General features: G+C 47.5%; 1 protein-coding gene across 1 annotated transcript; it reads right to left on the reverse strand.

The window, feature by feature from the left end:
• Positions 1–1388: 1388 nt before the first annotated feature.
• LOC142187397 (cell adhesion molecule CEACAM19-like) lies at positions 1389–25891 on the reverse strand. Its single transcript, XM_075261603.1, has 5 exons — positions 25835–25891; positions 21294–21647; positions 5661–5710; positions 3432–3464; positions 1389–1766 (listed from the first exon to the last, which is right to left on the reverse strand). Exons 1-5 carry the CDS (start codon positions 25854–25856, stop codon positions 1701–1703), a joined length of 525 nt encoding a protein of 174 aa, XP_075117704.1. The 5' UTR covers positions 25857–25891; the 3' UTR covers positions 1389–1700.
• Between the last annotated feature and the right edge of the window lie 372 nt (positions 25892–26263).

Here is a 26263-nt window from a genome sequence, read left to right on the forward strand (position 1 = left end):
CCCTCCATCTTTCTACTCCTATGTTTCCATTATACATTGTCCATTGCCTTCTCTGTATAGTGAGTTACTCGCTCCCTCCATCTTACTACTCCTGTGTTTCCATTAAACATTGTACATTGCCTGCACTGTATAGTGAGTTACTCGCTCCCTCCATCTTACTACTCCTGTGTTTCCATTATACATTGTCCATTGCCTTCTCTGTATAGTGGGTTACTCGCTCCCTCCATCTTACTACTCCTGCGTTTCCATTACACATTGTCCATTGCTTTCTCTGTATAGCGGGTTAGTCGCTCCCTCCATCTTACTACTCCTGCGTTTCCATTACACATTGTCCATTGCCTGCACTGTATAGTGAGTTACTCGCTCCCTCCGTCTTACTACTCCTGTGTTTCCATTACACATTGTCCATTGCCTGCACTGTATAGTGAGTTACTCGCTCCCTCCATCTTACTACTCCTGCGTATGCATTACACATTGTCCATTGCCTGCACTGTATAGTGGGTTACTCGCTCCCTCCATCTTACTACTCCTGCGTTTCCATTATACATTGTCCATTGCCTGCACTGTATAGTGAGTTACTCGCTCCCTCCATCTTACTACTCCTGCGTTTCCATTACACATTGTCCATTGCTTTCTCTGTATAGTGGGTTACTCGCTCCCTCCATCTTACTACTCCTGCGTTTCCATTACACATTGTCCATTGCTTTCTCTGTATAGCGGGTTACTCGCTCCCTCCATCTTACTACTCCTGCGTTTCCATTACACATTGTCCATTGCCTGCACTGTATAGTGAGTTACTCGCTCCCTCCGTCTTACTACTCCTGCGTTTCCATTACACATTGTACATTGCCTGCACTGTATAGTGGGTTACTCGCTCCCTCCATCTTACTACTCCTGCGTTTCCATTACACATTGTCCATTGCTTTCTCTGTATAGCGGGTTACTCGCTCCCTCCATCTTACTGCTCCTCTGTTTCCATTACACATTGTCCATTGCCTGCACTGTATAGTGAGTTACTCGCTCCCTCCATCTTACTACTCCTGTGTTTCCATTACACATTGTCCATTGCCTGCACTGTATAGTGAGTTACTCGCTCCCTCCATCTTACTACTCCTGCGTTTGCATTACACATTGTCCATTGCCTGCACTGTATAGTGGGTTACTCGCTCCCTCCATCTTACTACTCCTGCGTTTCCATTATACATTGTCCATTGCCTGCACTGTATAGTGAGTTACTCGCTCCCTCCATCTTACTACTCCTGCGTTTCCATTATACATTGTACATTGCTTTGTCCATTATCAGCAGGAGAATTTCTTAACAAGTTTGTTTCTTCACAGTCTATTGCTCAGATGACTTTGCTACAATTTTTGTGTTTTTGTATTGTCACATTTTATTCCACGCCCCCTTTCTGGAGATCTGCACAGATTCCCCTTAATGTCACAAACACAATAAAGTCTGTAAGACACGGACACTTCATACATGGACAGTACAAGTGACTATAAGAAGCTTAGTAATATGTCATATTAAGGAGAAATGCTTCTTTCTCTACTAGAAGTCTATGGAGAGAGGAGGGGAGGGGCTAAGCTCTGCTATACGTGGTAACACTACTCTAGCTATAGATATGACTGGGGGGATCCGGTTGGACTTCGGTCCTTGTCCAGGTTTGGCCGATTCCCACTGACTTGTAATACAGATCTTCTTATTTGACCTCAGTGTTGCGGGTCTTCAGCTCGGTGTACGTCTCCTCAGATCGGAACTGCAAACCCTGAAAGACAAATGTAGAATAACAATGACTGAAGATGAGACATCCCCTTTAATGTTTCTTAAAGGTCCCTTACTAAGTCTATGTAGTAATGGCCGTGTATTCTCGGAGGAGTATACAGCCCCTCTGCTACCTGATGTGTTTGGGGTGCTGCAGCTGCTGTACCACTGTTACCTCTATAGGGTGGAGTCACACATTGACCCTGACTAATAATGGGGTGTCCCTGGGTCTGTACAGTCTGATGGGGCACATAGACAGCGCCCCCACAGGACAGCCCTGTAATAGCAGCACCATGTGCTCAGGCCCAGGATTCAGCACATATGGGGGGATTTTTCTGGATTGTTCTTTATGATGTTTCCTTTATAATAAGATCTGATCACCCCCTGGGGCCCCGATGGACCACACACACCCCAATGTCATACCTCCCAACGTCCCGATTTCTCCAGGACACTCACGATTTCGGTGTCCTGTCCCGCGGTCCCGGTCGGCGGGAGGTATGTCCCGATTGTGATCCTACGGACACCGATGAGCTGAATACATAGGCCAGGGGTCCTCAAACTGGGGCAAGCACTTCTCTCCGGCCCTCCGACAACGCCGTCAGGTGTGCATTTATATGAAGCTCCTGGGGAGATCGGGCCAGGCCTGGAGCGCACTTCACTTTCTCCTGATGCCGCCTGTCACATCACTTGTATGCCATGTAAGGAGGACACAGGAGGCAGCGCTCCTTATGTCTGCGTGGCCTGATCTGCCTCCGGTATCCTCCTCACATACATGTAATGTGTCAGGCGGACATCGGAGGCAGCGCAGGTCGCACACACATCGGGAGCGGTGCCCTCCGAAAGGTAAAGTGAAGCGAGCTGTCTCCATGGCCTGGCCCGATATAGTCAACTTTGCCCTCAGTAGAAAACGGCATGACACTGGGACAGATGAAGGGGGGGAGAACGGCATGACACTGGGGCAGATGAAGGGGGGGGGAACGGCATGGCACTGGGGCAGATAAAGGGGGGGAGAACGGCATGACACTGGGGCAGATGAAGGGGGGGAGAACGGCATGACACTGGGGCAGATGAAGGGGGGGGAGAACGGCATGACACTGGGGCAGATGAAGGGGGGGAGAACGGCATGACACTGGGGCAGATGAAGGGGGGGAGTGGCATGACACTGGGGCAGATGAAGGGGGGGAGGACGGCATGACACTGGGGCAGATGAAGGGGGGGAGAATGGCATGACACTGGGGCAGATGAAGGGGGGAGTGGCATGACACTGGGGCAGATGAAGGGGGGAGGACGGCATGACACTGGGGCAGATGAAGGGGGGGAGAATGGCATGACACTGGGGCAGATGAAGGGGGGACGGCATGACACTGGGGCAGATGAAGGGTGTATATGAAACTGGGGGAGTGATGGAGGGGGGCATATAATTTACGGGTGACTGTAGGAGGATTATACTGTGTGGGCAGATGAAAAATGAATGATAATGGGCGGAGTCAATTTAAAAGTGGGCAGAGCCTAATTTGGCGCAGCGCACACAGCACATTTTGTCCCTCTTTTCACTTTTCAAAAGGTAGGAGTTATGTCAATGTGCCGGCGTACAATGGTGATCATGAGAAGAAAGCTCTGACCTTCTAGTTACTGCTCTCAGATTGGCGGCCATAGGTTCTCTACTCACCATATACGAAGATTCTTCCTTTGGTTTCTCTGCCTGCAAAAGTCAAGAAAGTAGAACTAGAAAATCAGTGAAGACGGGAGGTAATGTCATGTGATGTCATGTGATGTGCGGTGGGGTCCTCCTGGTGGGTGCTGCGCCCCCTGCTGGTCACTACTTCCAGCTCTGTGACTACTCTCTACTCTCGGCCTCTCCTATTCCCGGCCTTTATTCCTCTTGTGTCTTCTCTCATTCTCAGTTTTATGGATTTCTAAAGTCACCAATTCTTCTCATCCTAACATATATTTCCATGTATATATAGGTGACATTATTTCCCCTTTATCTATAGGTGACATTATTTCCCCTTTATATATAGGTGACATTATTTCCCCTTTATCTATAGGTGACATTATTTCCCCTTTATCTATAGGTGACATTATTTCCTCTTTATATATAGGTGACATTATTTCCCCTTTATCTATAGGTGTCAGTATTTCCCCTTTATCTATAGGTGACAGTATTACCCCCTTTATCTATAGGTGACATTGTTTCCCCTTTATCTATAGGTGACATTATTTCCTCTTTATATATAGGTGACATTATTTCCCCTTTATCTATAGGTGACATTATTTCCTCTTTATATATAGGTGACATTATTTCCCCTTTATCTATAGGTGACAGTATTTCCCCTTTATCTATAGGTGACAGTATTACCCCCTTTATCTATAGGTGACATTATTTCCCCTTTATCTATAGGTGACATTGTTTCCCCTTTATCTATAGGTGACATTATTTCCCCTTTATCTATAGGTGACAGTATTACCCCCTTTATCTATAGGTGACATAATTTTCCCCTTTATCTATAGATGACAGTATTACCCCCTTTATCTATAGGTGACATTATTTCCCCTTTATCTATAGGTGACATTGTTTCCCCTTTATCTATAGGTGACATTATTTCCCCTTTATCTATAGGTGACAGTATTACCCCCTTTATCTATAGGTGACATAATTTTCCCCTTTATCTATAGATGACAGTATTACCCCCTTTATCTATAGGTGACAGTATTACCCCCTTTATCTATAGGTGACATTATTTCCCCTTTATCTATAGGTGACATTATTTCCCCTTTATCTATAGGTGACATTACATCTCTGTGTGTATATGTCTCTGTGTATATGTCTCTGTGTGTATATGTCTCTGTGTGTATATGTCTCTGTGTGTATATGTCTCTGTGTGTATATGTCTCTCTGTGTATATGTCTCTCTGTGTATATGTCTCTCTGTGTATATGTCTCTCTGTGTATATGTCTCTCTGTGTATATGTCTCTCTGTGTATATGTCTCTGTGTGTATATGTCTCTCTGTGTGTATGTCTCTCTGTGTGTATGTCTCTCTGTGTGTATGTCTCTCTGTGTGTATGTCTCTCTGTGTGTATGTCTCTCTGTGTGTATGTCTCTGTGCGTGTATGTCTCTCTGTGTGTATGTCTCTGTGCGTGTATGTCTCTGTGCGTGTATGTCTCTGTGCGTGTATGTCTCTGTGCGTGTATGTCTCTCTGTGTGTATGTGTCTCTGTGTGTATGTGTCTCTGTGCGTATGTGTCTCTGTGCGTATGTGTCTCTGTGCGTATGTGTCTCTGTGCGTATGTGTCTCTGTGCGTATGTGTCTCTGTGCGTATGTGTCTCGGTGCGTATGTGTCTCGGTGCGTATGTGTCTCGGTGCGTATGTGTCTCTGTGCGTATGTGTCTCTGTGCGTATGTGTCTCTGTGCGTATGTGTCTCTGTGCGTATGTGTCTCTGTGCGTATGTGTCTCTGTGCGTATGTGTCTCTGTGCGTATGTGTCTCTGTGTATGTGTCTCTGTGCGTATGTGTCTCTGTGCGTATGTCTCTGTGTGTATGTGTCTCTGTGTGTATGTGTCTCTGTGTGTATGTGTCTCTGTGTGTATGTGTCTCTGTGTGTATGTCTCTGTGTGTATGTGTCTCTGTGTGTATGTGTCTCTGTGTGTATGTGTCTCTGTGTGTATGTGTCTCTGTGTGTATATGTCTCTGTGTGTGTATATGTATATGGAGATCCCTTCCCCGTCAGCACATACATCCTGATATAATGTCCTTCTTCCCAGTGTCTTATCTATACCAGTGACCTCAGTATTGGGGTGTCAGGGGCTGGACATGGGGCGCACTGCAGGTCCTCTGCGTGTCACTCTGTTTCTATGACATCACCGCGGCGCGCACTTGTCAGAACGTATTCACTTACCAGGACGTTTTCATAAACGGGGACGTGATCCTGAGTATTGTCCGGAGACTCTGTGGAGGGATCAGAAGACGACATAAGACGCTGCGAGGACAATGGGGGAATCTTCACCGTCATCTTCTCATTATTAGGAGGTGCGGACCGCCTTATTATAGGCGCCATTATATAGTCCCATACAGTAAGCCCCGCCTCTTCTGTGCCATGTAGGTACATTGTATTACATAGGGGATATGGGGATTGTATCAGAAATACACCGCAGTGATTCTCATACTGACAACCTCAGGTCTGACACCCGGCCCCAGCACAGATCAGATGTTACTGCCTCCGGGTGTCGCAGTAATTGGATCGGCGCTCACCGAAAGCAGCGCTACGTACTGGACGGGGCCGCTGCAACACTCCTATTACTACAGTACCAATCTCCAGCGTCTGGTGCGGGGCTGTAACATCTGATCACAGCCGGGGGTCGGACCCCACAGACCATATACTGGTGACCTGTCCTGTTTACACTCGGCTCCTGAGCTCCCCCTAGTGGTGGCTGTAACATCTGATCACAGCCGGGGGTCGGACCCCACAGACCATATACTGGTGACCTGTCCTGTTTACACTAGGCTCCTGAGCTCCCCCTGGTGGTGGCTCTAACATCTGATCACAGCCGGGGGTCGGACCCCACAGACCATATACTGGTGACCTGTCCTGTTTACACTAGGCTCCTGAGCTCCCCCTGGTGGGGGCTGTAACAACTGATCACAGCCGGGGGTCGGACCCCACAGACCATATACTGGTGACCTGTCCTGTTTACACTCGGCTCCTGAGCTCCCCCTAGTGGTGGCTGTAACAACTGATCACAGCCGGGGGTCAGATCCCACAGACCATATACTGGTGACCTGTCCTGTTTACACTCGGCTCCTGAGCTCCCACTGGTGCGGGGCTGTAACATCTGATCACAGCCGGAGGTCGGACCCCACAGACTATATACTGGTGACCTGTCCTGTTTACACTCGGCTCCTGAGCTCCCCCTGGTGGTGGCTGTAACAACTGATCACAGCCGAGGGTCGGACCCCACAGACCATATACTGGTGACCTGTCCTGTTTACACTTGGCTCCTGAGCTCCCCCTAGTGGTGGCTCTAACAACTGATCACAGCCAGGGGTCGGACCCCACAGACCATATACTGGTGACCTGTCCTGTTTACACTCGGCTCCTGAGCTCCCCCTGGTGGTGGCTCTAACATCTGATCACAGCCGGGGGTCTGACCCCACAGACCATATACTGGTGACCTGTCCTGTTTACACTCGGCTCCTGAGCTCCCCCTGGTGGGGGCTGTAACAACTGATCACAGCCGGGGGTCGGACCCCACAGACCATATACTGGTGACCTGTCCTGTTTACACTTGGCTCCTGAGCTCCCCCTAGTGGTGGCTCTAACAACTGATCACAGCCGGGGGTCGGACCCCACATACCATATACTGGTGACCTGTCCTGTTTACACTCGGCTCCTGAGCTCCCCCTAGTGGTGGCTCTAACAACTGATCACAGCCGGGGGTCGGACCCCACAGACCATATACTGGTGACCTGTCCTGTTTACACTCAGCTCCTGAGCTCCCCCTGGTGGCGGCTGTAACAACTGATCACAGCCGGGGGTCGGACCCCACAGACCATATACTGGTGACCTGTCCTGTTTACACTCAGCTCCTGAGCTCCCCCTGGTGGCGGCTGTAACAACTGATCACAGCCGGGGGTCGGACCCCACAGACCATATACTGGTGACCTGTCCTGTTTACACTTGGCTCCTGAGCTCCCCCTAGTGGTGGCTCTAACAACTGATCACAGCCGGGGGTCGGACCCCACATACCATATACTGGTGACCTGTCCTGTTTACACTCGGCTCCTGAGCTCCCCCTGGAGGTGGCTGTAACAACTGATCACAGCCGGGGGTCAGACCCCACAGACCATATACTGGTGACCTGTCCTGTTTACACTAGGCTCCTGAGCTCCCCCTGGTGGGGGCTCTAACATCTGATCACAGCCGGGGGTTGGACCCCACAAACCATATACTGGTGACCTGTCCTGTTTACACTCGGCTCCTGAGCTCCCCCTGGTGGTGGCTCTAACAACTGATCACAGCCGGGGGTCGGACCCCACAGACCATATACTGGTGACCTGTCCTGTTTACACTCGGCTCCTGAGCTCCCCCTAGTGGTGGCTGTAACAACTGATCACAGCCGGGGGTCGGACCCTACAGACCATATACTGGTGACCTGTCCTGTTTACACTCGGCTCCTGAGCTCCCCCTGGTGGTGGCTCTAACAACTGATCACAGCCGGGGGTCGGACCCCACAGACCATATACTGGTGACCTGTCCTGTTTACACTCGGCTCCTGAGCTCCCCCTGGTGGGGGCTGTAACAACTGATCACAGCCGGAGGTCTGACCCCACAGACCATATACTGGTGACCTGTCCTGTTTACACTCGGCTCCAGAGCTCCCCCTAGTGGTGGCTCTAACAACTGATCACAGCCGGGGGTCGGACCCCACAGACCATATACTGGTGACCTGTCCTGTTTACACTCGGCTCCTGAGCTCCCCCTAGTGGTGGCTGTAACAACTGATCACAGCCGGGGGTCAGACCCCACAGACCATATACTGGTGACCTGTCCTGTTTACACTCGGCTCCTGAGCTCCCCCTGGTGGGGGCTGTAACAAATGATCACAGCCGGGGGTCGGACCCCACAGACCAAATCAAATCAAATAAGCTTTATTGGCGCGTCCGAATAGGTATTTGGCATTGCCAAAGCTAGTAAAGTGGGCGGTGGGGGGGGGGTTGGGTGCCTGGTGGGTATGGGGGGTGGTTTGGGTTATAACAGTCCATGGAGTCTCATCTTCCTCATATACTGGTGACCTGTCCTGTTTACACTCGGCTCCTGAGCTCCCCCTAGTGGTGGCTCTAACAACTGATCACAGCCGGGGGTCGGACCCCACAGACCATATACTGGTGACCTGTCCTGTTTACACTCGGCTCCTGAGCTCCCCCTGGTGGGGGCTGTAACAACTGATCACAGCCGGGGGTCGGACCCCACAGACCATATACTGGTGACCCGGATTGTTGGCAGAATCTGCGGCTGACACTGGATGGTAGTTCAGACCTGCAGGATGTTGCTGTGCCATGCAATGGAGTCTTTTATCTACGGTATATATACCTGACTCTCTTGTATCAGACTCCTGGGATTATTATTCTGTGACTCCGGGGATTATTATTCGGTGACTCCGGGGATTATTATTCGGTGACTCCGGGGATTATTATTCAGTGACTCTGGGGATTATTATTCCGTGACTCCTGGGATTATTATTCCGTGACTCCTGGGATTATTATTCGGTGATTCCCGGGATTATTATTCGGGGACTCCGGGGATTATTATTCGGGGACTCCGGGGATTATTATTCGGGGACTCCGGGGATTATTATTCGGGGACTCCGGGGATTATTATTCGGGGACTCCGGGGATTATTATTCTGTTTCTCCGGGGATTATTATTCTGTGTCTTCGGGGATTATTATTCAGTGACTCTGAGGTTTATTATTCGGTGACTCCAGGGATTATTATTCGGTGACTCTGGGGATTATTATTCGGTGACTCCAGGGATTATTATTTGGGGGCTCCGGGGATTATTATTCAGTGACTCCGGGGATTATTATTCTGTGTCTTCGGGGATTATTATTCAGTGACTCCAGGGATTATTATTCAGTGACTCCGGGGTTATTATTCAGTGATTCCTGGGATCATTATTCAGTGACTCAGGGGATTATTATTCGGGGACACCGAGGATTATTATTCGGTGACTCCGGGGATTATTATTCAGTGAATCCGGGGATTATCATTCGGTGACTCTGAGGAAAATTATTAGGGGACTCCGGGGATTATTATTCAGTGACTCCGGGGATTATTATTGAGTGACTCCGGAGATTATTATTCGGTGACTCCAGGGATTATTATTCAGAGACTTTGAGGATTATTATTCAGTGACTCTGGGGATTATTATTCGGGGGCTCCGGGGATTATTATTCAGTGACTCCGGGGATAATTATTCGGGGGCTCCGGGGATTATTATGTGGACACTCCGATGATTATTATTCGGGGCCCCCGGGGATTATTATTCGGTGACTCCGGGGATTATTATTCAGTGAATCCGGGGATTATCATTCGGTGACTCTGAGGAAAATTATTAGGGGACTCCGGGGATTATTATTCAGTGACTCCGGGGATTATTATTGAGTGACTCCGGAGATTATTATTCGGTGACTCCAGGGATTATTATTCAGAGACTTTGAGGATTATTATTCAGTGACTCTGGGGATTATTATTCTGTGTCTCCGGGGATTATTATTCAGTGACTCCGGGGAATATTATTCGGTGACTCCAGGGATTATTATTCGGTGACTCCGGGGATAATTATTCGGGGGCTCCGGGGATTATTATGTGGACACTCCGATGATTATTATTCGGGGCCCCCGGGGATTATTATTCGGTGACTCCGGGGATTATTATTCGGTGACTCCGGGGATTATTATTCGGTGACTCCGGGGATTATTATTCGGTGACTCTGAGGATTATTATTCAGTGACTCCGGGGATTATTATTCGGTGACTCCGGGGATTATTATTCAGTGACTCCCGGGATTATTATTCAGTGACTCCCGGGATTATTATTCAGTGACTCCCGGGATTATTATTCGTTGACTCCGGGGATTATTATTCGGTGACTCCGGGGATTATTATTCAGTGACTCCGGGGATTATTATTCAGTGACTCCGGGGATTTTTATTCGGTGACTATGGGGATTATTATTCGGGGACTATGGGGATTATTATTCGGGGACTATGGGGATTATTATTCGGGGACTCCAGGGATTATTATTCGGTGACTCCGTGGATTATTATTCGGTGACTCCAGGGAATATTATTCTATGTCTCCGGGGATTATTATTCTGCGTCTCCGGGGATTATTATTCTGCGTCTCCGGGGATTATTATTCGGTGACTCTGAGGATTATTATTCAGAGACTTTGAGGATTATTATTCAGTGACTCCGGGGAATATTATTCAGTGACTCTGGAGATTATTATTCGGTGACTCCGGGGATTATTATTCGGTGACTCCGGGGATTATTATTCGGTGACTCTGAGGATTATTATTCAGTGACTCTGAGGATTATTATTCAGTGACTCTGAGGATTATTATTCAGTGACTCCGGGGATTATTATTCTGCGTCTCCGGGGATTATTATTCTGCGTCTCCGGGGATTATTATTCGGTGACTCCAGGGATTATCATTCAGTGACTCCGGGGATTATTATGTGGACACTCCGGGGATTATTATTCAGTGACTCCGGGGATTATTATTCGCTGACTCCGATGATTATTCTTCGGGACCCCCGGGGATTATTATTCGGTGACTCAGGGGATTATTATTCGGTGACTCAGGGGATTATTATTCGGTGACTCAGGGGATTATTATACAGTGACTCTGGGGATTATTATTTGGTGACTCCGGGGATTATTATTCGGTGACTCCGGGGATTATTATTCGGTGACTCCGGGGATTATTATTCGGTGACTCCGGGAATTATTATTCAGTGACTCGGGGGATTACTATTCAGTGACTCGGGGGAATTACTATTCGGGGACTCCAGGGATTATTATTCGGTGACTCCGGGGATTATTATTCAGTGACTCCGGGGATTATTATTCAGTGACTCTGGGGATTATTATTTGGTGACTCCGGGGATTACTATTCAGTGACTCGGGGGAATTACTATTCGGGGACTCCAGGGATTATTATTCGGTGACTCCGGGGATTATTATTCAGTGACTCAGGGGATTAATATTCGGTTACACTGAGGAAAATTATTAGGGGACTCCGGGGATAATTATTCGGGGGCGCCGGGGATTATTATATGGACACTCCGGGGATTTTTATTCGCTGACTCCGATGATTATTATTCGGGGGCCCTGGGGATTATTATTCGGTGACTCAGGGGATTATTATTCCGTGACTCTGGGGATTATTATTCGGTGACTCCGAATAATAATCCCCGGAGTCACCGAATAATAATCCCCAGAGTCACTGAATAATAATCCTCAAAGTCTCTGAATAATAATCCTCAGAGTCACCGAATAATAATCCCTAGAGTCATCGAATAATGTTCCCCGGAGTCACTGAATAATAATCCCCGGATTCACTGAATAATAATCCCCGGAGTCACCGAATAATAATCCCCGGTGACTCCGGGGATTATTATTCAGTGAATCCGGGGATTATTATTCAGTGACTCCGGGGATTATTATTCAGTGAATCCGGGGATTATTATTCAGTGACTCCGGGGATTATTATTCAGTGAATCCGGGGATTATTATTCAGTGAATCCGGGGATTATTATTCAGTGACTCCGGGGATTATTATTCAGTGACTCCGGGGATTATTATTCAGTGAATCCGGGGATTATTATTCAGTGACTCCGGGGATTATTATTCAGTGACTCCGGGGATTATTATTCAGTGACTCCGGGGATTATTATTCAGTGACTCCGGGGATTATTATTCAGTGAATCCGGGGATTATTATTCAGTGACTTCAGGGATTATTATTCGGTGACTCTAAGGATTATTATTCAGAGACTCTGGGGATTATTATTCGGTGACTCCAGGGATTATTATTCGGTGACTCTAAGGATTATTATTCAGAGACTCTGGGGATTATTATTCGGTGACTCCAGGGATTATTATTCGGTGACTCTGAGGATTATTATTCAGAGACTTTGAGGATTATTATTCAGTGACTCTGGGGATTATTATTCAGTGACTCCGGGGATTATTATTCAGTGACTCCGGGGATTATTATTCAGTGACTCTGGGGATTATCATTTGGTGACTCTGGGGATTATTGTTCGGGGACTCCAGGGATTATTATTCAGGGCCCCCGGGGATTACTAATCGGGGACTCCAGGGATTATTATTCGGTGATTCCGGGGATTATTATTCAGTGACTCCAGGGATTATTATTTGGTGACTCTGGGGACTATTATTCGGTGACTCCAGGGAATATTATTCTGTGTCGCCGGGGATTATTATTCAGTGACTGCTGGGATTATTATTCAGTAACTCCGGGGATTATTATTCAGTGACTCCGGGGATTATTATTCAGTGACTCGGGGGTTATTATTCAGTGACTCGGGGGTTATTATTCGGTGACATTGTGGATTATTATTCAGTGACTCTGTGGATTATTATTCAGTGACTCTGTGGATTATTATTCAGTGACTCTGGGGATTATTATTCTGTGACTCTGAGGATTATTGTTCGCGGACTCCAGGGATTATTATTCAGGGGCCCCGGGGATTACTAATCGGGGACTCCAGGGATTATTATTCGGTGACTCCAGGGAATATTATTCTGTGTCGCTGAGGATTATTATTCAGTAACTCCGGGGATTATTATTCGGTGACTCCGGGGTTATTATTCGGTGACTCTGGGGATTATTATTCGGTGACTCTGGGGATTATTATTCGGTGACTCTGGGGATTATTATTCATTGACTCCGGGGATTATTTTTCAGGGACTCCAGGGCTAAATATTCGGAGACTCCCGCGATTATTATTCGGGGGCTCCGGGGATTATTATTTGTGGGCTCTAGGGATTATTATGCGGGGCTCCGGGGATTATTATTCTGTGACTCCAGGGATTATTATTCTGTGACTCCAGGGATTATTATTTGGGGGCTCCGGGGATTATTATTCAGTGACTCCGGGGATAATTATTCGGGGCCCCCGGGGATTATTATTCGGTGACTCAGGGGTTTATTATTCGGTGACTCTGGGGATTATTATTCAGTGACTTCGCGGATTATTATTCAGTGACTCCGCGGATTATTATTCGGTGACTCCAGGGATTATTATTCGGTGACTCCAGGGATTATTATTCGGTGACTCCGGGGATTATTATTCGGTGACTCCGGGGATTATTATTCGGTGACTCTGGGGATTATTATTCGGTGACTCCGGGGATTATTATTTGGGGGCTCCGGGGATTATTATTCAGTGACTCTGGGGATTATTATTCAGTGACTCCAATGATTATTATTCAGTGACTCCGGGGATTATTATTCTGTGACTCCAGGGATTATTATTCGGGGGCTCCAGGAATTATTATTCAATTACTCCAGGGATTATTATTCAGGGGCCCCGGGGATTACTAATCGGGGACTCCAGGGATTATTATTCGGTGATTCCGGGGATTATTATTCAGTGACTCCAGGGATTATTATTTGGTGACTCTGGGGACTATTATTCGGTGACTCCAGGGAATATTATTCTGTGTCGCCGGGGATTATTATTCAGTGACTGCTGGGATTATTATTCAGTAACTCCGGGGATTATTATTCAGTGACTCCGGGGATTATTATTCAGTGACTCGGGGGTTATTATTCGGTGACATTGTGGATTATTATTCAGTGACTCTGTGGATTATTATTCAGTGACTCTGTGGATTATTATTCAGTGACTCTGGGGATTATTATTCGGTGACTCTGAGGATTATTGTTCGCGGACTCCAGGGATTATTATTCAGGGGCCCCGGGGATTACTAATCGGGGACTCCAGGGATTATTATTCGGTGACTCCAGGGAATATTATTCGGTGACTCCGGGGTTATTATTCGGTGACTCTGGGGATTATTATTCATTGACTCTGGGGATTATTTTTCAGGGACTCCAGGGCTAAATATTCGGGGACTCCCGCGATTATTATTCGGGGGCTCCGGGGATTATTATTTGTGGGCTCTAGGGATTATTATGCGGGGCTCCGGGGATTATTATTCAATTACTCCAGGGATTATTATTCCAGGAGTGACTATAGGAAACACCATGAGGGTGCCTAGATAGTATGAGGAACACCATGGGGGATGCTGGATAGTATGGTGGATTATTATTCGGTGACTCCGGGGATTATTATTCAGTGATTCCGGGGATTATTATTCAGTGATTCCGGGGTTATTATTCAGTAACTCTGAGGATTATTATTCAGTGACTCCGGGGATTATTATTCAGTGACTCTGGGGATTATTATTCAGTGATTCCGGGGTTATTATTCAGTAACTCTGAGGATTATTATTCAGTGACTCCGGGGATTATTATTCAGTGACTCTGGGGATTATTATTATTCGGTGACTCCGGGGATTATTATTCTGTGACTCCAGGGATTATTATTTGGGGGCTCCGGGGATTATTATTCAGTGACTCCGGGGATTATTATTCGGTGACTCTGGGGATTATTATTCGGTGACTCCAGGGATTATTATTTGGGGGCTCCGGGGATTATTATTCAGTGACTCCGGGGATTATTATTCGGTGACTCCGGGGAAGAATACTTGAGAGAACCTACAGAGGCAGAAAACTGGACACATGTGACCAAGAGATGCAAATGGATCACAAGGCCATCACCACTCACACAGCTAAGTAACCGATATGAAACTCTCATGCAGGCGGATGAAAATGACAAAAATAACCTATCAGCAAAAGAAGAAACAAAAGTCACCCAGAGACAATCAGGAGCAACAAGAAATGGTGTTGCAAGGAAGAAAAGAAGAGTAGTGGTTATGGGTGACTCACTGCTAAGAGGCGCAGAGGCAGCTGTCTGCAGGCCAGACTTAACTGCACGAGAAGTATGCTGCCTCCCAGGAGCAAAAATCAAGGATGTGACCGATAGGATACCAAGCCTCCTCAGCTCCAAGGACGACTACCCATTCCTACTGATACATGTGGGTACAAACGACACGGCAAAAAATGATTTACCAACTATCTATAAAGACTTTGAAAATTTGGGGAAGACAGTGAAGGAACTGGATGCGCAGGTAGTATTCTCATCACTCCTCCCAGTTGATGGTCATGGCATCAGGAGATGGAATAGAATACTAGAGGTAAACACCTGGCTTCGACGCTGGTGCCGAGAGCAAGGATTTGGATTTTTGGACCACGGCGTGAATTACCTCTACGATGGACTCCTTGCTAGAGACGGGATACATCTCACAAAACCTGGGAAAAACATATTTGCCAGAAGACTTGCCACACTCATCAGAAGGACTTTAAACTAGAAGAAGAGGGGATGGGAAGAAAAAAGAAAGACAAGAACATGCAGCTAAAAGACATACTAAACAAGGTTACTAGATGTGGTAAAGAGGACCCAAGACAGGATACTCAGAAGGAAATGACGAAAAAGGATACAACAGAGCACAATCTGAAATGTTTTTACACAAACGCACAAAGCATGGGAAACAAACAAGGAGAACTAGAGCTGATGATACACAAGGAAAACTATGACGTCATCGGCATCACAGAAACCTGGTGGAACGACATGCATGATTGGAACATACAGATGGAAGGATACAACTTATTCCAAAAGAATAGAACTAATAAAAGAGGGGGTGGAGTTGCATTGTATGTTAAAAAAGAACACATCTCCACAGAAGTGACAGTGTTACAGAATGATAATCTACTGGAAATTATTTGGGTAGTAATTCAAGGGAAAAACAATGATAAGGACATCATACTAGGCGTTTATTACAGACCACCAGGACAGACAGAAGACATGGATGAGATTTTTTCACAGCAAATGACCACGCTCTCAAAGAAACATGAAATAGTGATCATGGGAGACTTCAATTACCCTGACATTCATTGGGAAACCCACACAGCCAAGAGTAAAGGCTCCATCAAATTTGTATCCTCTCTAGCAGACAACTTCATTGCCCAGCTAGTAGAAGAAAACACGAGAGGAACATCCATTTTGGACCTAGTCCTAACCAACAAAGAGCACATGGTTGAGGGACTACGGGTAGCAGGGACACTGGGATTCAGCGATCATGCTATACTTGAGTTTGGGGTTGCAAGAAGAAGAATAAGACCTGAGAAGACACAGACTTCAAGGCTCGACTTTAGCAGGGCAGACTTCAAGAGCCTGAAGGCAAGGCTTAGCAGAATTCCATGGTGCAAAATTCTTAAGCACAAAAATGCACATGAAGGGTGGGAAATCTTCCGTAGGGAAATCATTAAAGCACAGGAACTAACAATACCTAGAAGGAAGAGAAATGGGAAGCACCTAAAAATATCAGGATGGATGACCAAAAAATTACATAACCTGCTAAAAAGGAAAAAGGAAACATACAAAAAGTGGAAGATGGGAAGTATACCTAAGGAAGAGTACACAGCAGTCTGCAGACTCTGCAAGACAAGCATCAAAGGAGCTAAGGCTGAACACGAAGTGAAGCTTGCAAAAGAGGCAAAGAGTAAGGTAAAAGGATTTTGGGGATATGTTAAAAGCAAAAGAAAAGTGAAGGAGACCATTGGAGTCCTGAAGAATGACAAAGGAGAAACAGTTAACATGGTGGAACAGCAGGTGGAGCTACTAAATTCATATTTTGTATCCGTCTTCTCCCAAGAAACTAATGGAAATATCGCCATTAATGGTGATGGAGATGAGGGGAAGGAGGACTCCAAGCTGACTATAAGCGAAGGTCTGGTAAGAGAGCACTTAGCCAAGTTACAGGAAACCAAGTCCCCAGGACCAGATGATTTACACCCTAGAGTCCTGAAAGAGATAGCAGAGGAAATAACAGAACCCCTTGCTATAATCTTCAGTAAGTCATGGGAAACAGGAGTGGTCCCTTTAGATTGGAAAAGGGCAAATGTTGTCCCCATCTACAAAAAGGGGAAAAGGGACGATCCAGGAAATTACAGGCCGGTAAGTCTGACCTCGATAGCAGGAAAAATCTTTGAGCAAATTGTCAAGGAACATTTACTTCGGTACCTGGATGGGAAGGCATTAATTAACCAGAGCCAGCACGGCTTTATGACCAATAAATCTTGTCAGACTAACCTGATTTCCTTCTACAACAAAATCACTGAATGGTTGGACCAAGGGAATGCCGTGGACATAGTATATCTTGACTTCAGTAAGGCATTTGATAAAGTATCACATAACCTTCTTATTGAAAAAAATGATTAAGTATGGCTTTGACAAAAAATCCGTTCGGTGGATTCACAACTGGCTTAATGATCGGGCACAACGAGTAATACTAAATGGCTACACATCCAACTGGAAGAAAGTCAAAAGCGGGGTGCCGCAGGGCTCTGTTCTGGGCCCAGTACTGTTTAATATCTTTATAAATGATCTGGACGATGGAATTATTGGGGAACTCATAAAATTTGCAGATGATACGAAGATAGGAGGAATAGCCAACACTAGAGAGGAGAGAGAGTGTATTCAAAAGGACTTAGACACACTGGAACAATGGGCGGAGGCCAACAAAATGGGATTTAACAGGGACAAATGCAAAGTTCTACATCTGGGTAACAGAAATGTAAAAAACATATATAGTATGGGAGGAATAGAACTAAGTGATAGCATAGGGGAAAAGGACTTGGGCATAATAGTAGATCACAAATTCAACATGAGCCAACAGTGCGGTGCTGCTGCAAAAAAGGCGAATAAAATTCTGGGATGTATTAAGACAAGCATTGAATCTAGATGAAGAGAGGTCATTATTCCGCTGTCCTCTTCCCTGGTCAGACCACACCTGGAATACTGTGTACAGTTCTGGGCGCCTCAATTCAAGAAAGACATCGATATATTGGAGCAAGTCCAGAGAAGAGCAACCAAAATGGTGGAAGGTCTGCAAACCATGTCCTATGAGGAGCGGCTAAAAGAACTGGGATTGTTTAGTTTGCAGAAGAGAAGGCTGAGGGGAGATTTAATAGCAGTCTACAAATATCTGAAAGGTAGTCACAGTGCAGAGGGATCTCCCCTATTCTCATTAGCACAAGGAAGGACAAGAAGCAATGGGATGAAACGAAAGGGAAAGAGATACAGATTAGACATTAGGAAAAACTTTCTGACAGTGAGGGGAGTGAGAGAGTGGAATAGGCTGCCACGGGAGGTGGTGGGCGCTCCATCAATGGAAATCTTCAAGCGGAATCTGGAGAAACATATAGCTGGGATGATTTAGGAAGACCTGCACTCGCAGGGGGTTGGACCCGATGGCCCTTGAGGTCCCTTCCAACTCTACCATAAGTAAGAGCCGGGGTCCCCTCTCCCCTTTCTCTGTCGTTGGTCTCGGTAAGCCCTGATACAGGAGATGAGAGCCGGGGTCCCCTCTCCCCTTTCTCTGTCGTTGGTCTCGGTAAGCCCCGATACTGGAGATGAGAGCCGGGGTCCCCTCTCCCCTTTCTCTGTTGTTGGTCTCTAAGAGCCCCGATACAGGAGATGAGAGCTGGGGTCCCCTCTCCCCTTTCTCTGTCGTTGGTCTCGGTAAGCCCCGATACTGGAGATGAGAGCCGGAGTCCCCTCTCCCCTTTCTCTGTCGTTGGTCTCTGGGAGCCCCGATACAGGAGATGAGAGCCGGGGTCCCCTCTCCCCTTTCTCTGTCGTTGGTCTCCAGGAGCCCCAATATAGGAGATGAAAGCTGGGGTCCTCTCTCCCCTTTCTCTGTCGTTGGTCTCGGTAAGCCCCAATACTGGAGATGAGAGCCGGGGTCCCCTCTCCCCTTTGTCTGGCGTTGGTCTCCAGGAGCCCCGATACAGGAGATGAGAGCCGGGGTCCCCTCTCCCCTTTCTCTGTCGTTGGTCTCGGTAAGCCCCGATACTGGAGATGAGAGCCGGGGTCCTCTCTCCCCTTTGTCTGCCATTGGTCTCTGGGAGCCCCGATACAGGAGATGAGAGCCGGGGTCCCCTCTCCCCTTTCTCTGTTGTTGGTCTCTAGGAGCCCCGATACAGGAGATGAGAGCCGGGGTCCCCTCTCCCCTTTCTCTGTTGTTGGTCTCTAGGAGCCCCGATACAGGAGATGAGAGCCGGGGTCCCCTCTTTCCTTTGTCTGGCGTTGGTGTCCAAGAGCCCCGATACAGGAGATGAGAGCCGGGGTCCCCTCTCCCCTTTCTCTGTCATTGGTCTCTGGGAGCCCCGATACAGGAGATGAGAGCCGGGGTCCTCTCTCCCCTTTCTCTGTCATTGGTCTCTGGGAGCCCCAATACAGGAGATGAGAGCTGGGGTCCTCTCTCCCCTTTCTCTGTCGTTGGTCTCGGTAAGCCCCGATACAGGAGATGAGAGCTGGGGTCCCCTCTCCCCTTTCTCTGTCGTTGGTCTCCAGGAGCCCCAATATAGGAGATGAAAGCTGGGTTCCCCTCTCCCCTTTCTCTGTCGTTGGTCTCGGTAAGCCCCGATACTGGAGATGAGAGCCGGGGTCCCCTCTCCCCTTTCTCTGTCGTTGGTCTCGGTAAGCCCCGATACTGGAGATGAGAGCCGGGGTCCCCTCTTTCCTTTGTCTGGCATTGGTGTCCAAGAGCCCCGATACAGGAGATGAGCCGGGGTCCCCTCTCCCCTTTCTCTGTCGTTGGTCTCTGGGAGCCCCGATACAGGAGATGAGAGCCGGGGTCCCCCCTCTCCTTTCTCTGTCATTGGTCTCCAGGAGCCCCAATATAGGAGATGAAAGCTGGGTTCCCCTCTCCCCTTTCTCTGTCGTTGGTCTCGGTAAGCCCCGATACTGGAGATGAGAGCCGGGGTCCCCTCTCCCCTTTCTCTGTCGTTGGTCTCGGTAAGCCCCGATACTGGAGATGAGAGCCGGGGTCCCCTCTTTCCTTTGTCTGGCATTGGTGTCCAAGAGCCCCGATACAGGAGATGAGCCGGGGTCCCCTCTCCCCTTTCTCTGTCGTTGGTCTCTGGGAGCCCCGATACAGGAGATGAGAGCCGGGGTCCCCTCTCCCCTCTCCCCTTTCTCTGTCGTTGGTCTCGGTAAGCCCCGATACTGGAGATGAGAGTTGGGGTCCCCTCTCCCCTTTCTCTGTCGTTGGTCTCTGGGAGCCCCGATACAGGAGATGAGAGCCGGAGTCCTCTCTCGCCTTTCTCTGTCGTTGGTCTCGGTAAGCCCCGATACAGGAGATGAGAGCCGGAGTCCTCTCTCCCCTTTCTCTGTCATTGGTCTCCGGGAGCCCCGATACTGGAGATGAGAGCCGGGATCCCCTCTCCCCTTTCTCTGTCGTTGGTCTCAGTAAGCCCCAATACAGGAGATGAGAGCCGGGGTCCCCCCTCTCCTTTCTCTGTCATTGGTCTCCAGGAGCCCCAATATAGGAGAGTGTCAGTGCTTGTAGGAGATAAGCGCCACCATTTTACTGCACCCCGACCTCAGGAGGGCGATGTCAGAGACCATAATGGGGAGGAGGAGTCCCCACTCTCATCTCCAGTTATGTCTCTGGTGCTCAGTATCACAGCCGGTAAGGGGCACCATACACCATACAGCATGGACATGCTGGGAGACAACTTTGAGGAGAACAGTGGAAGGACAGACGCAACAAGGGGGAGGTTGTATCTGAGAATCTGGAGAGTCTGCGCTGGAGTTACCCTTTAATGAATTATTCATCATTAGATAAATGTAAACAAACAGGACAAGTGGGGGAGGGGCAATATTACTTACCCTGGCGTCTCAGCGCCCTCTGTAGGTCATTCATTAATGCCCCATCTACACCAGATCTCCTCCTGCTTCACTCCACACCACCCCAGGTCTACATGATCACGTGTCATACATTGTACAGTCTGGCACATAGTACTCACCATGGACGGTCAGGTTCACAAATACGTCCTTTGCTATCTTCTGTGTCTGTATATTCACTGTATAATTCCCCTGATCTGTGACTTGGAGATCTCTGATGTGTAATGATCCATTACTGAAAAACGAGATCCGAGGATTGTTCTGAGGTCCAGGGACTGTAGGGGGGTCAATACCAGGGATATATACCAGGATCTGATACTGAGAACTTGTGGTTGGTCCTTTAAACCAAGAGAAACGCAGCAAACTCTCCGGAATCCCAGTAACATTCAGGGTGACCGATCCTTTAACAACCGGATTCTGAGGGATCAACTGGATCATTATCTGACCGGTCACATCCATCGAGAGGCCGAGGAGAACTGAAAGAGAACACGAGAGATTCTGCTCAGTGATCACATGAAACACATCGAAACCTCATCACTAGAGATAAGTGAACAGTAAAATATTCGATGTTCGTTATTCGCTCTGAATATCATCTGAATATGGGACTATTGGAAGGAATCTGGAGCCCCATTATAGTCTATGGGAGACAATGCTTCACTCCAGGGGATCCCACCATTCACCTCAGGAGAGTCACCAAGTCCACTATGACACCCCAGGAAATGATGCAACACCTCTGCAATGTAACTGGGACAGCAGGGGGCGCATGTCTGGGGGCATCTAACACACCAAAGCCCCTCTATTACCCCACTATCACAGCCTAACAACTACACACTATACACACTCAGGGGGCGCATGTCTGGGGGCATCTAACAAGCCCAAGTCCCTCTATTACCCCAACATCACAGCCTAACAACTACACACTATACACACTCAGGGGGCGCATGTCTGGGGGCATCAAGTACCTTTATTATGTTGGGATCCCTGTCAACAATTTTTGGACTACATGCTGTTCAGTGAATAGGATCGTTTTTAAAAATCCAATCTCTGAATGATCGGAAATTGGATTTTAAAAACAATCCTGAAATGTCAAATTCGGTTCAACCCTAAGTGCTGTCCGATGTAGCAGTGTCCGATGTAGCAGTGTCCGATGTAGCAGTGTCCGATGTAGCAGTGTCCGATGTAGCAGTGTCCGATGTAGCAGTGTCCGATGTAGCAGTGTCCGATGTAGCAGTGTCCGATGTAGCAGTCCGATGCGGCAGAGCTGGAGCTGCTACACACTCAGCATTGCTGCATCGGACACTGCTACATCGGTAGAGCTGAGTGTTGAGCAGGTTCAGCTCTGCTTCATCTCGGCATAGGAATGCATTGACCAGCGTTGATTGGCCGAATGCCGTACTTCTGTATGAGGACAACGCTGGTCAATGCATTCCTATGGGAAAAAGTCATCTCCGGCATATCGGAAGCTACCAGGGATCCCGACCAGATAGAGCCCCAAAGAGCTGGGTGAGTGTCCCCCCTAAATAAAGGTAACCCCTAGCTAACCCTCCTGTACATCTGTCCCTGGCTCACAGTCACATATGACCCGGATCTGAAATCCACTATTCGTATAATTCGGAGGTCACCTGATTTCAGCCGCCAATTCCTTTTTCAGATTTTTTTCACTGCCTCCGATGTCGTAGTTCCGGTCCCACCTCCCCTGCGCTGTTATTGGTGCAAAAAACGCACCAGGGAAGGGGGAGGGGAATAAAATTTTTCTGCATTTGCCTCGTGGTATTCGATTGTAATCCTGATATTTGATTGAACGCCGCTCGCTCATCTCCAGTCATCAGTTTTATTGTATCTTATATCAAACATCCGTCATCGATACAGAATGTCGCTCGGAGGATATCCAACCCTACTGTCATATGGATACTCTATCGCCCTAATGTCATACGGATACTCTATCGCCCTAATGTCATACGGATACTCTATCACCCTAATGTCATATGGATACTCTATCACCCTATAGTCATACGGATACTCTATCACCCTATAGTCATACGGATACTCTATCACCCTATAGTCATATGGATACTATCACCCTAATGTCATACGGATACTCTATCGCCCTAATGTCATACGGATACTCTATCACCCTAATGTCATACGGATACTCTATCACCCTAATGTCATACGGATACTCTATCACCCTAATGTCATACGGATACTCTATCACCCTATAGTCATACGGATACTATCACCCTATAGTCATATGGATACTCTATCACCCTAATGTCATACGGATACTCTATCACCCTAATGTCATACGGATACTCTATCACCCTATAGTCATATGGATACTCTATCACCCTAATGTCATACGGATACTCTATCACCCTAATGTCATACGGATACTCTATCACCCTAATGTCATACGGATACTCTATCACCCTAATGTCATATGGATACGCTATCACCCCATTGTCATACGGATACTCTATCACCCTATTGTCATATGGATACTCTATCACATAAGGACAGGAGATCCGGCTGAGATAGTAACATCTGTAAGGATAGGAGATCCTGCTGAGATAGTAACACCTGTAAGGACAAGAGATCCTACAGAGATAGTAACATCTGTAAGGACAAGAGATCCTACAGAGATAGTAACATCTGTAAGGACAAGGGATCCTGCTGAGATAGTAACACCTGTAAGGACAGGAGATCCCGCTGAGATAGTAACATCTGTAAGGACAGGAGATCCTGCTGAGATAGTAACATCTGTAAGGACAGGAGATCCTGCTGAGATAGTAACATCTGTAAGGACAGGAGATCCCGCTGAGATAGTAACATCTGTAAGGACAGGAGATCCCGCTGAGATAGTAACATCTGTAAGGACAGGAGATCCTGCTGAGATAGTAACATCTGTAAGGACAGGAGATCCCGCTGAGATAGTAACATCTGTAAGGACAGGAGATCCTGCTGAGATAGTAACATCTGTAAGGACAGGAGATCCTGCTGAGATAGTAACATCTGTAAGGACAGGAGATCCTGCTGAGATAGTAACATCTGTAAGGACAGGAGATCCCGCTGAGGTAGTAACATCTGTAAGGACAAGGGATCCTGCTGAGATAGTAACATCTGTAAGGACAGGAGATCCTGCTGAGATAGTAACATCTGTAAGGACAGGAGATCTCGCTGAGATAGTAACATCTGTAAGGACAGGAGATCCTGCTGAGATAGTAACATCTGTAAGGACAGGAGATCCTGCTGAGATAGTAACATCTGTAAGGACAGGAGATCCTGCTGAGATAGTAACATCTGTAAGGACAGGAGATCCCGCTGAGATAGTAACATCTGAAGGGACAGGAGATCCCGCTGAGGTAGTAACATCTGTAAGGACAAGAGATCCTGCTGAGATAGTAACATCTGTAAGGACAGGAGATCCTGCTGAGGTAGTAACATCTGTAAGGACAAGAGATCCTGCTGAGATAGTAACACCTGTAAGGATAGGAGATCCTGCTGAGATAGTAACATCTGAAGGGACAGGAGATCCTGCTGAGATAGTAACATCTGTAAGGACAGGAGATCCCGCTGAGATAGTAACATCTGAAGGGACAGGAGATCCTGCTGAGATAGTAACATCTGTAAGGACAGGAGATCCCGCTGAGATAGTAACATCTGTAAGGACAGGAGATCCCGCTGAGATAGTAACATCTGTAAGGACAGGAGATCCTGCTGAGATAGTAACATCTGTAAGGACAGGAGATCCGGCTGCGATAGTAACATCTGTAAGGACAGGAGATCCGGCTGCGATAGTAACATCTGTAAGGACAGGAGATCCTGCTGAGATAGTAACATCTGTAAGGACAGGAGATCCCGCTGAGATGGTAACACCTGTAAGGACAGGAGATCCTGCTGAGATAGTAACATCTGTAAGGACAAGGGATCCTGCAGAGATAGTAACATCTGTAAGGACAGGAGATCCTGCAGAGATAGTAACATCTGTAAGGACAGGAGATCCTGCTGAGATAGTAACATCTGTAAGGACAGGAGATCCTGCTGAGGTAGTAACACCTGTAAGGACAGGAGATCCTGCTGAGATAGTAACATCTGTAAGGACAGGAGATCCTGCTGAGATAGTAACATCTGTAAGGACAGGAGATCCTGCTGAGGTAGTAACATCTGTAAGGACAGGAGATCCAGCTGAGATAGTAACACCTGTAAGGACAGGAGATCCCGCTGAGATAGTAACATCTGTAAGGACAGGGGATCCTGCTGAGATAGTAACACCTGTAAGGACAGGAGATCCCGCTGAGATAGTAACATCTGTAAGGACAGGAGATCCTGCTGAGATAGTAACATCTGTAAGGACAGGAGATCCTGCTGAGATAGTAACATCTGAAGGGACAGGAGATCCTGCTGAGATAGTAACATCTGTAAGGACAGGAGATCCTGCTGTGTAGCCGAGTGTGCACAGTCCTGCAGTCTCAGTGGTTTCTGTTGATCTGAATATGAGGTAAGTGATAGATGTGATAAGACAATGTACAGATGGCGCCCCCTGTATGTTCTGCTCTGCGGCCGGTGCGGGGCACTACGTGGGCTCGTACACAGGACTTATCATTGCTAGTACAGATACAGTCCCCGGATGTATACATACAGCGTGGTGTGAATATGACCTTACCTAGTATTACCGATCCCCTCATGGCTGGTGACAGACTCTTCTCTGACTCTCCTGTAGATCTATCGCACAACCAGGAAGTGACAATTAGGAAGTGACGGCGGCGCCGTATTGTGTAAGTGCTGGTGCAATACAATAATGTCACATAGATTTAACCCCTGCAGTGTCCTGTCTGACTATAAGTATAGTGAGAAGAATCCATACTGCGAGAATACTCATCCAGAATGTAGAATGTGAACACGTCCCAAGCCGGGACCTCCACAGTCAGCAGAGCCAAACAGGAGAATACACAAAAATACACAAATACATGTCAGTAAGTGCATAAAGAGTGACAAAAACTGCAAGTAACGTCATAATGGACCGACATAAGACGACATACAAACACAATGTGAGAAACGCGTCTCGTAACGTAACCGGAGAGAAGGAGGCGAG

The sequence above is a fragment of the Leptodactylus fuscus genome, unplaced genomic scaffold (assembly GCF_031893055.1).
Source record: "Leptodactylus fuscus isolate aLepFus1 unplaced genomic scaffold, aLepFus1.hap2 HAP2_SCAFFOLD_233, whole genome shotgun sequence".
In the NCBI taxonomy this organism is placed as follows: domain Eukaryota; kingdom Metazoa; phylum Chordata; class Amphibia; order Anura; family Leptodactylidae; genus Leptodactylus; species Leptodactylus fuscus.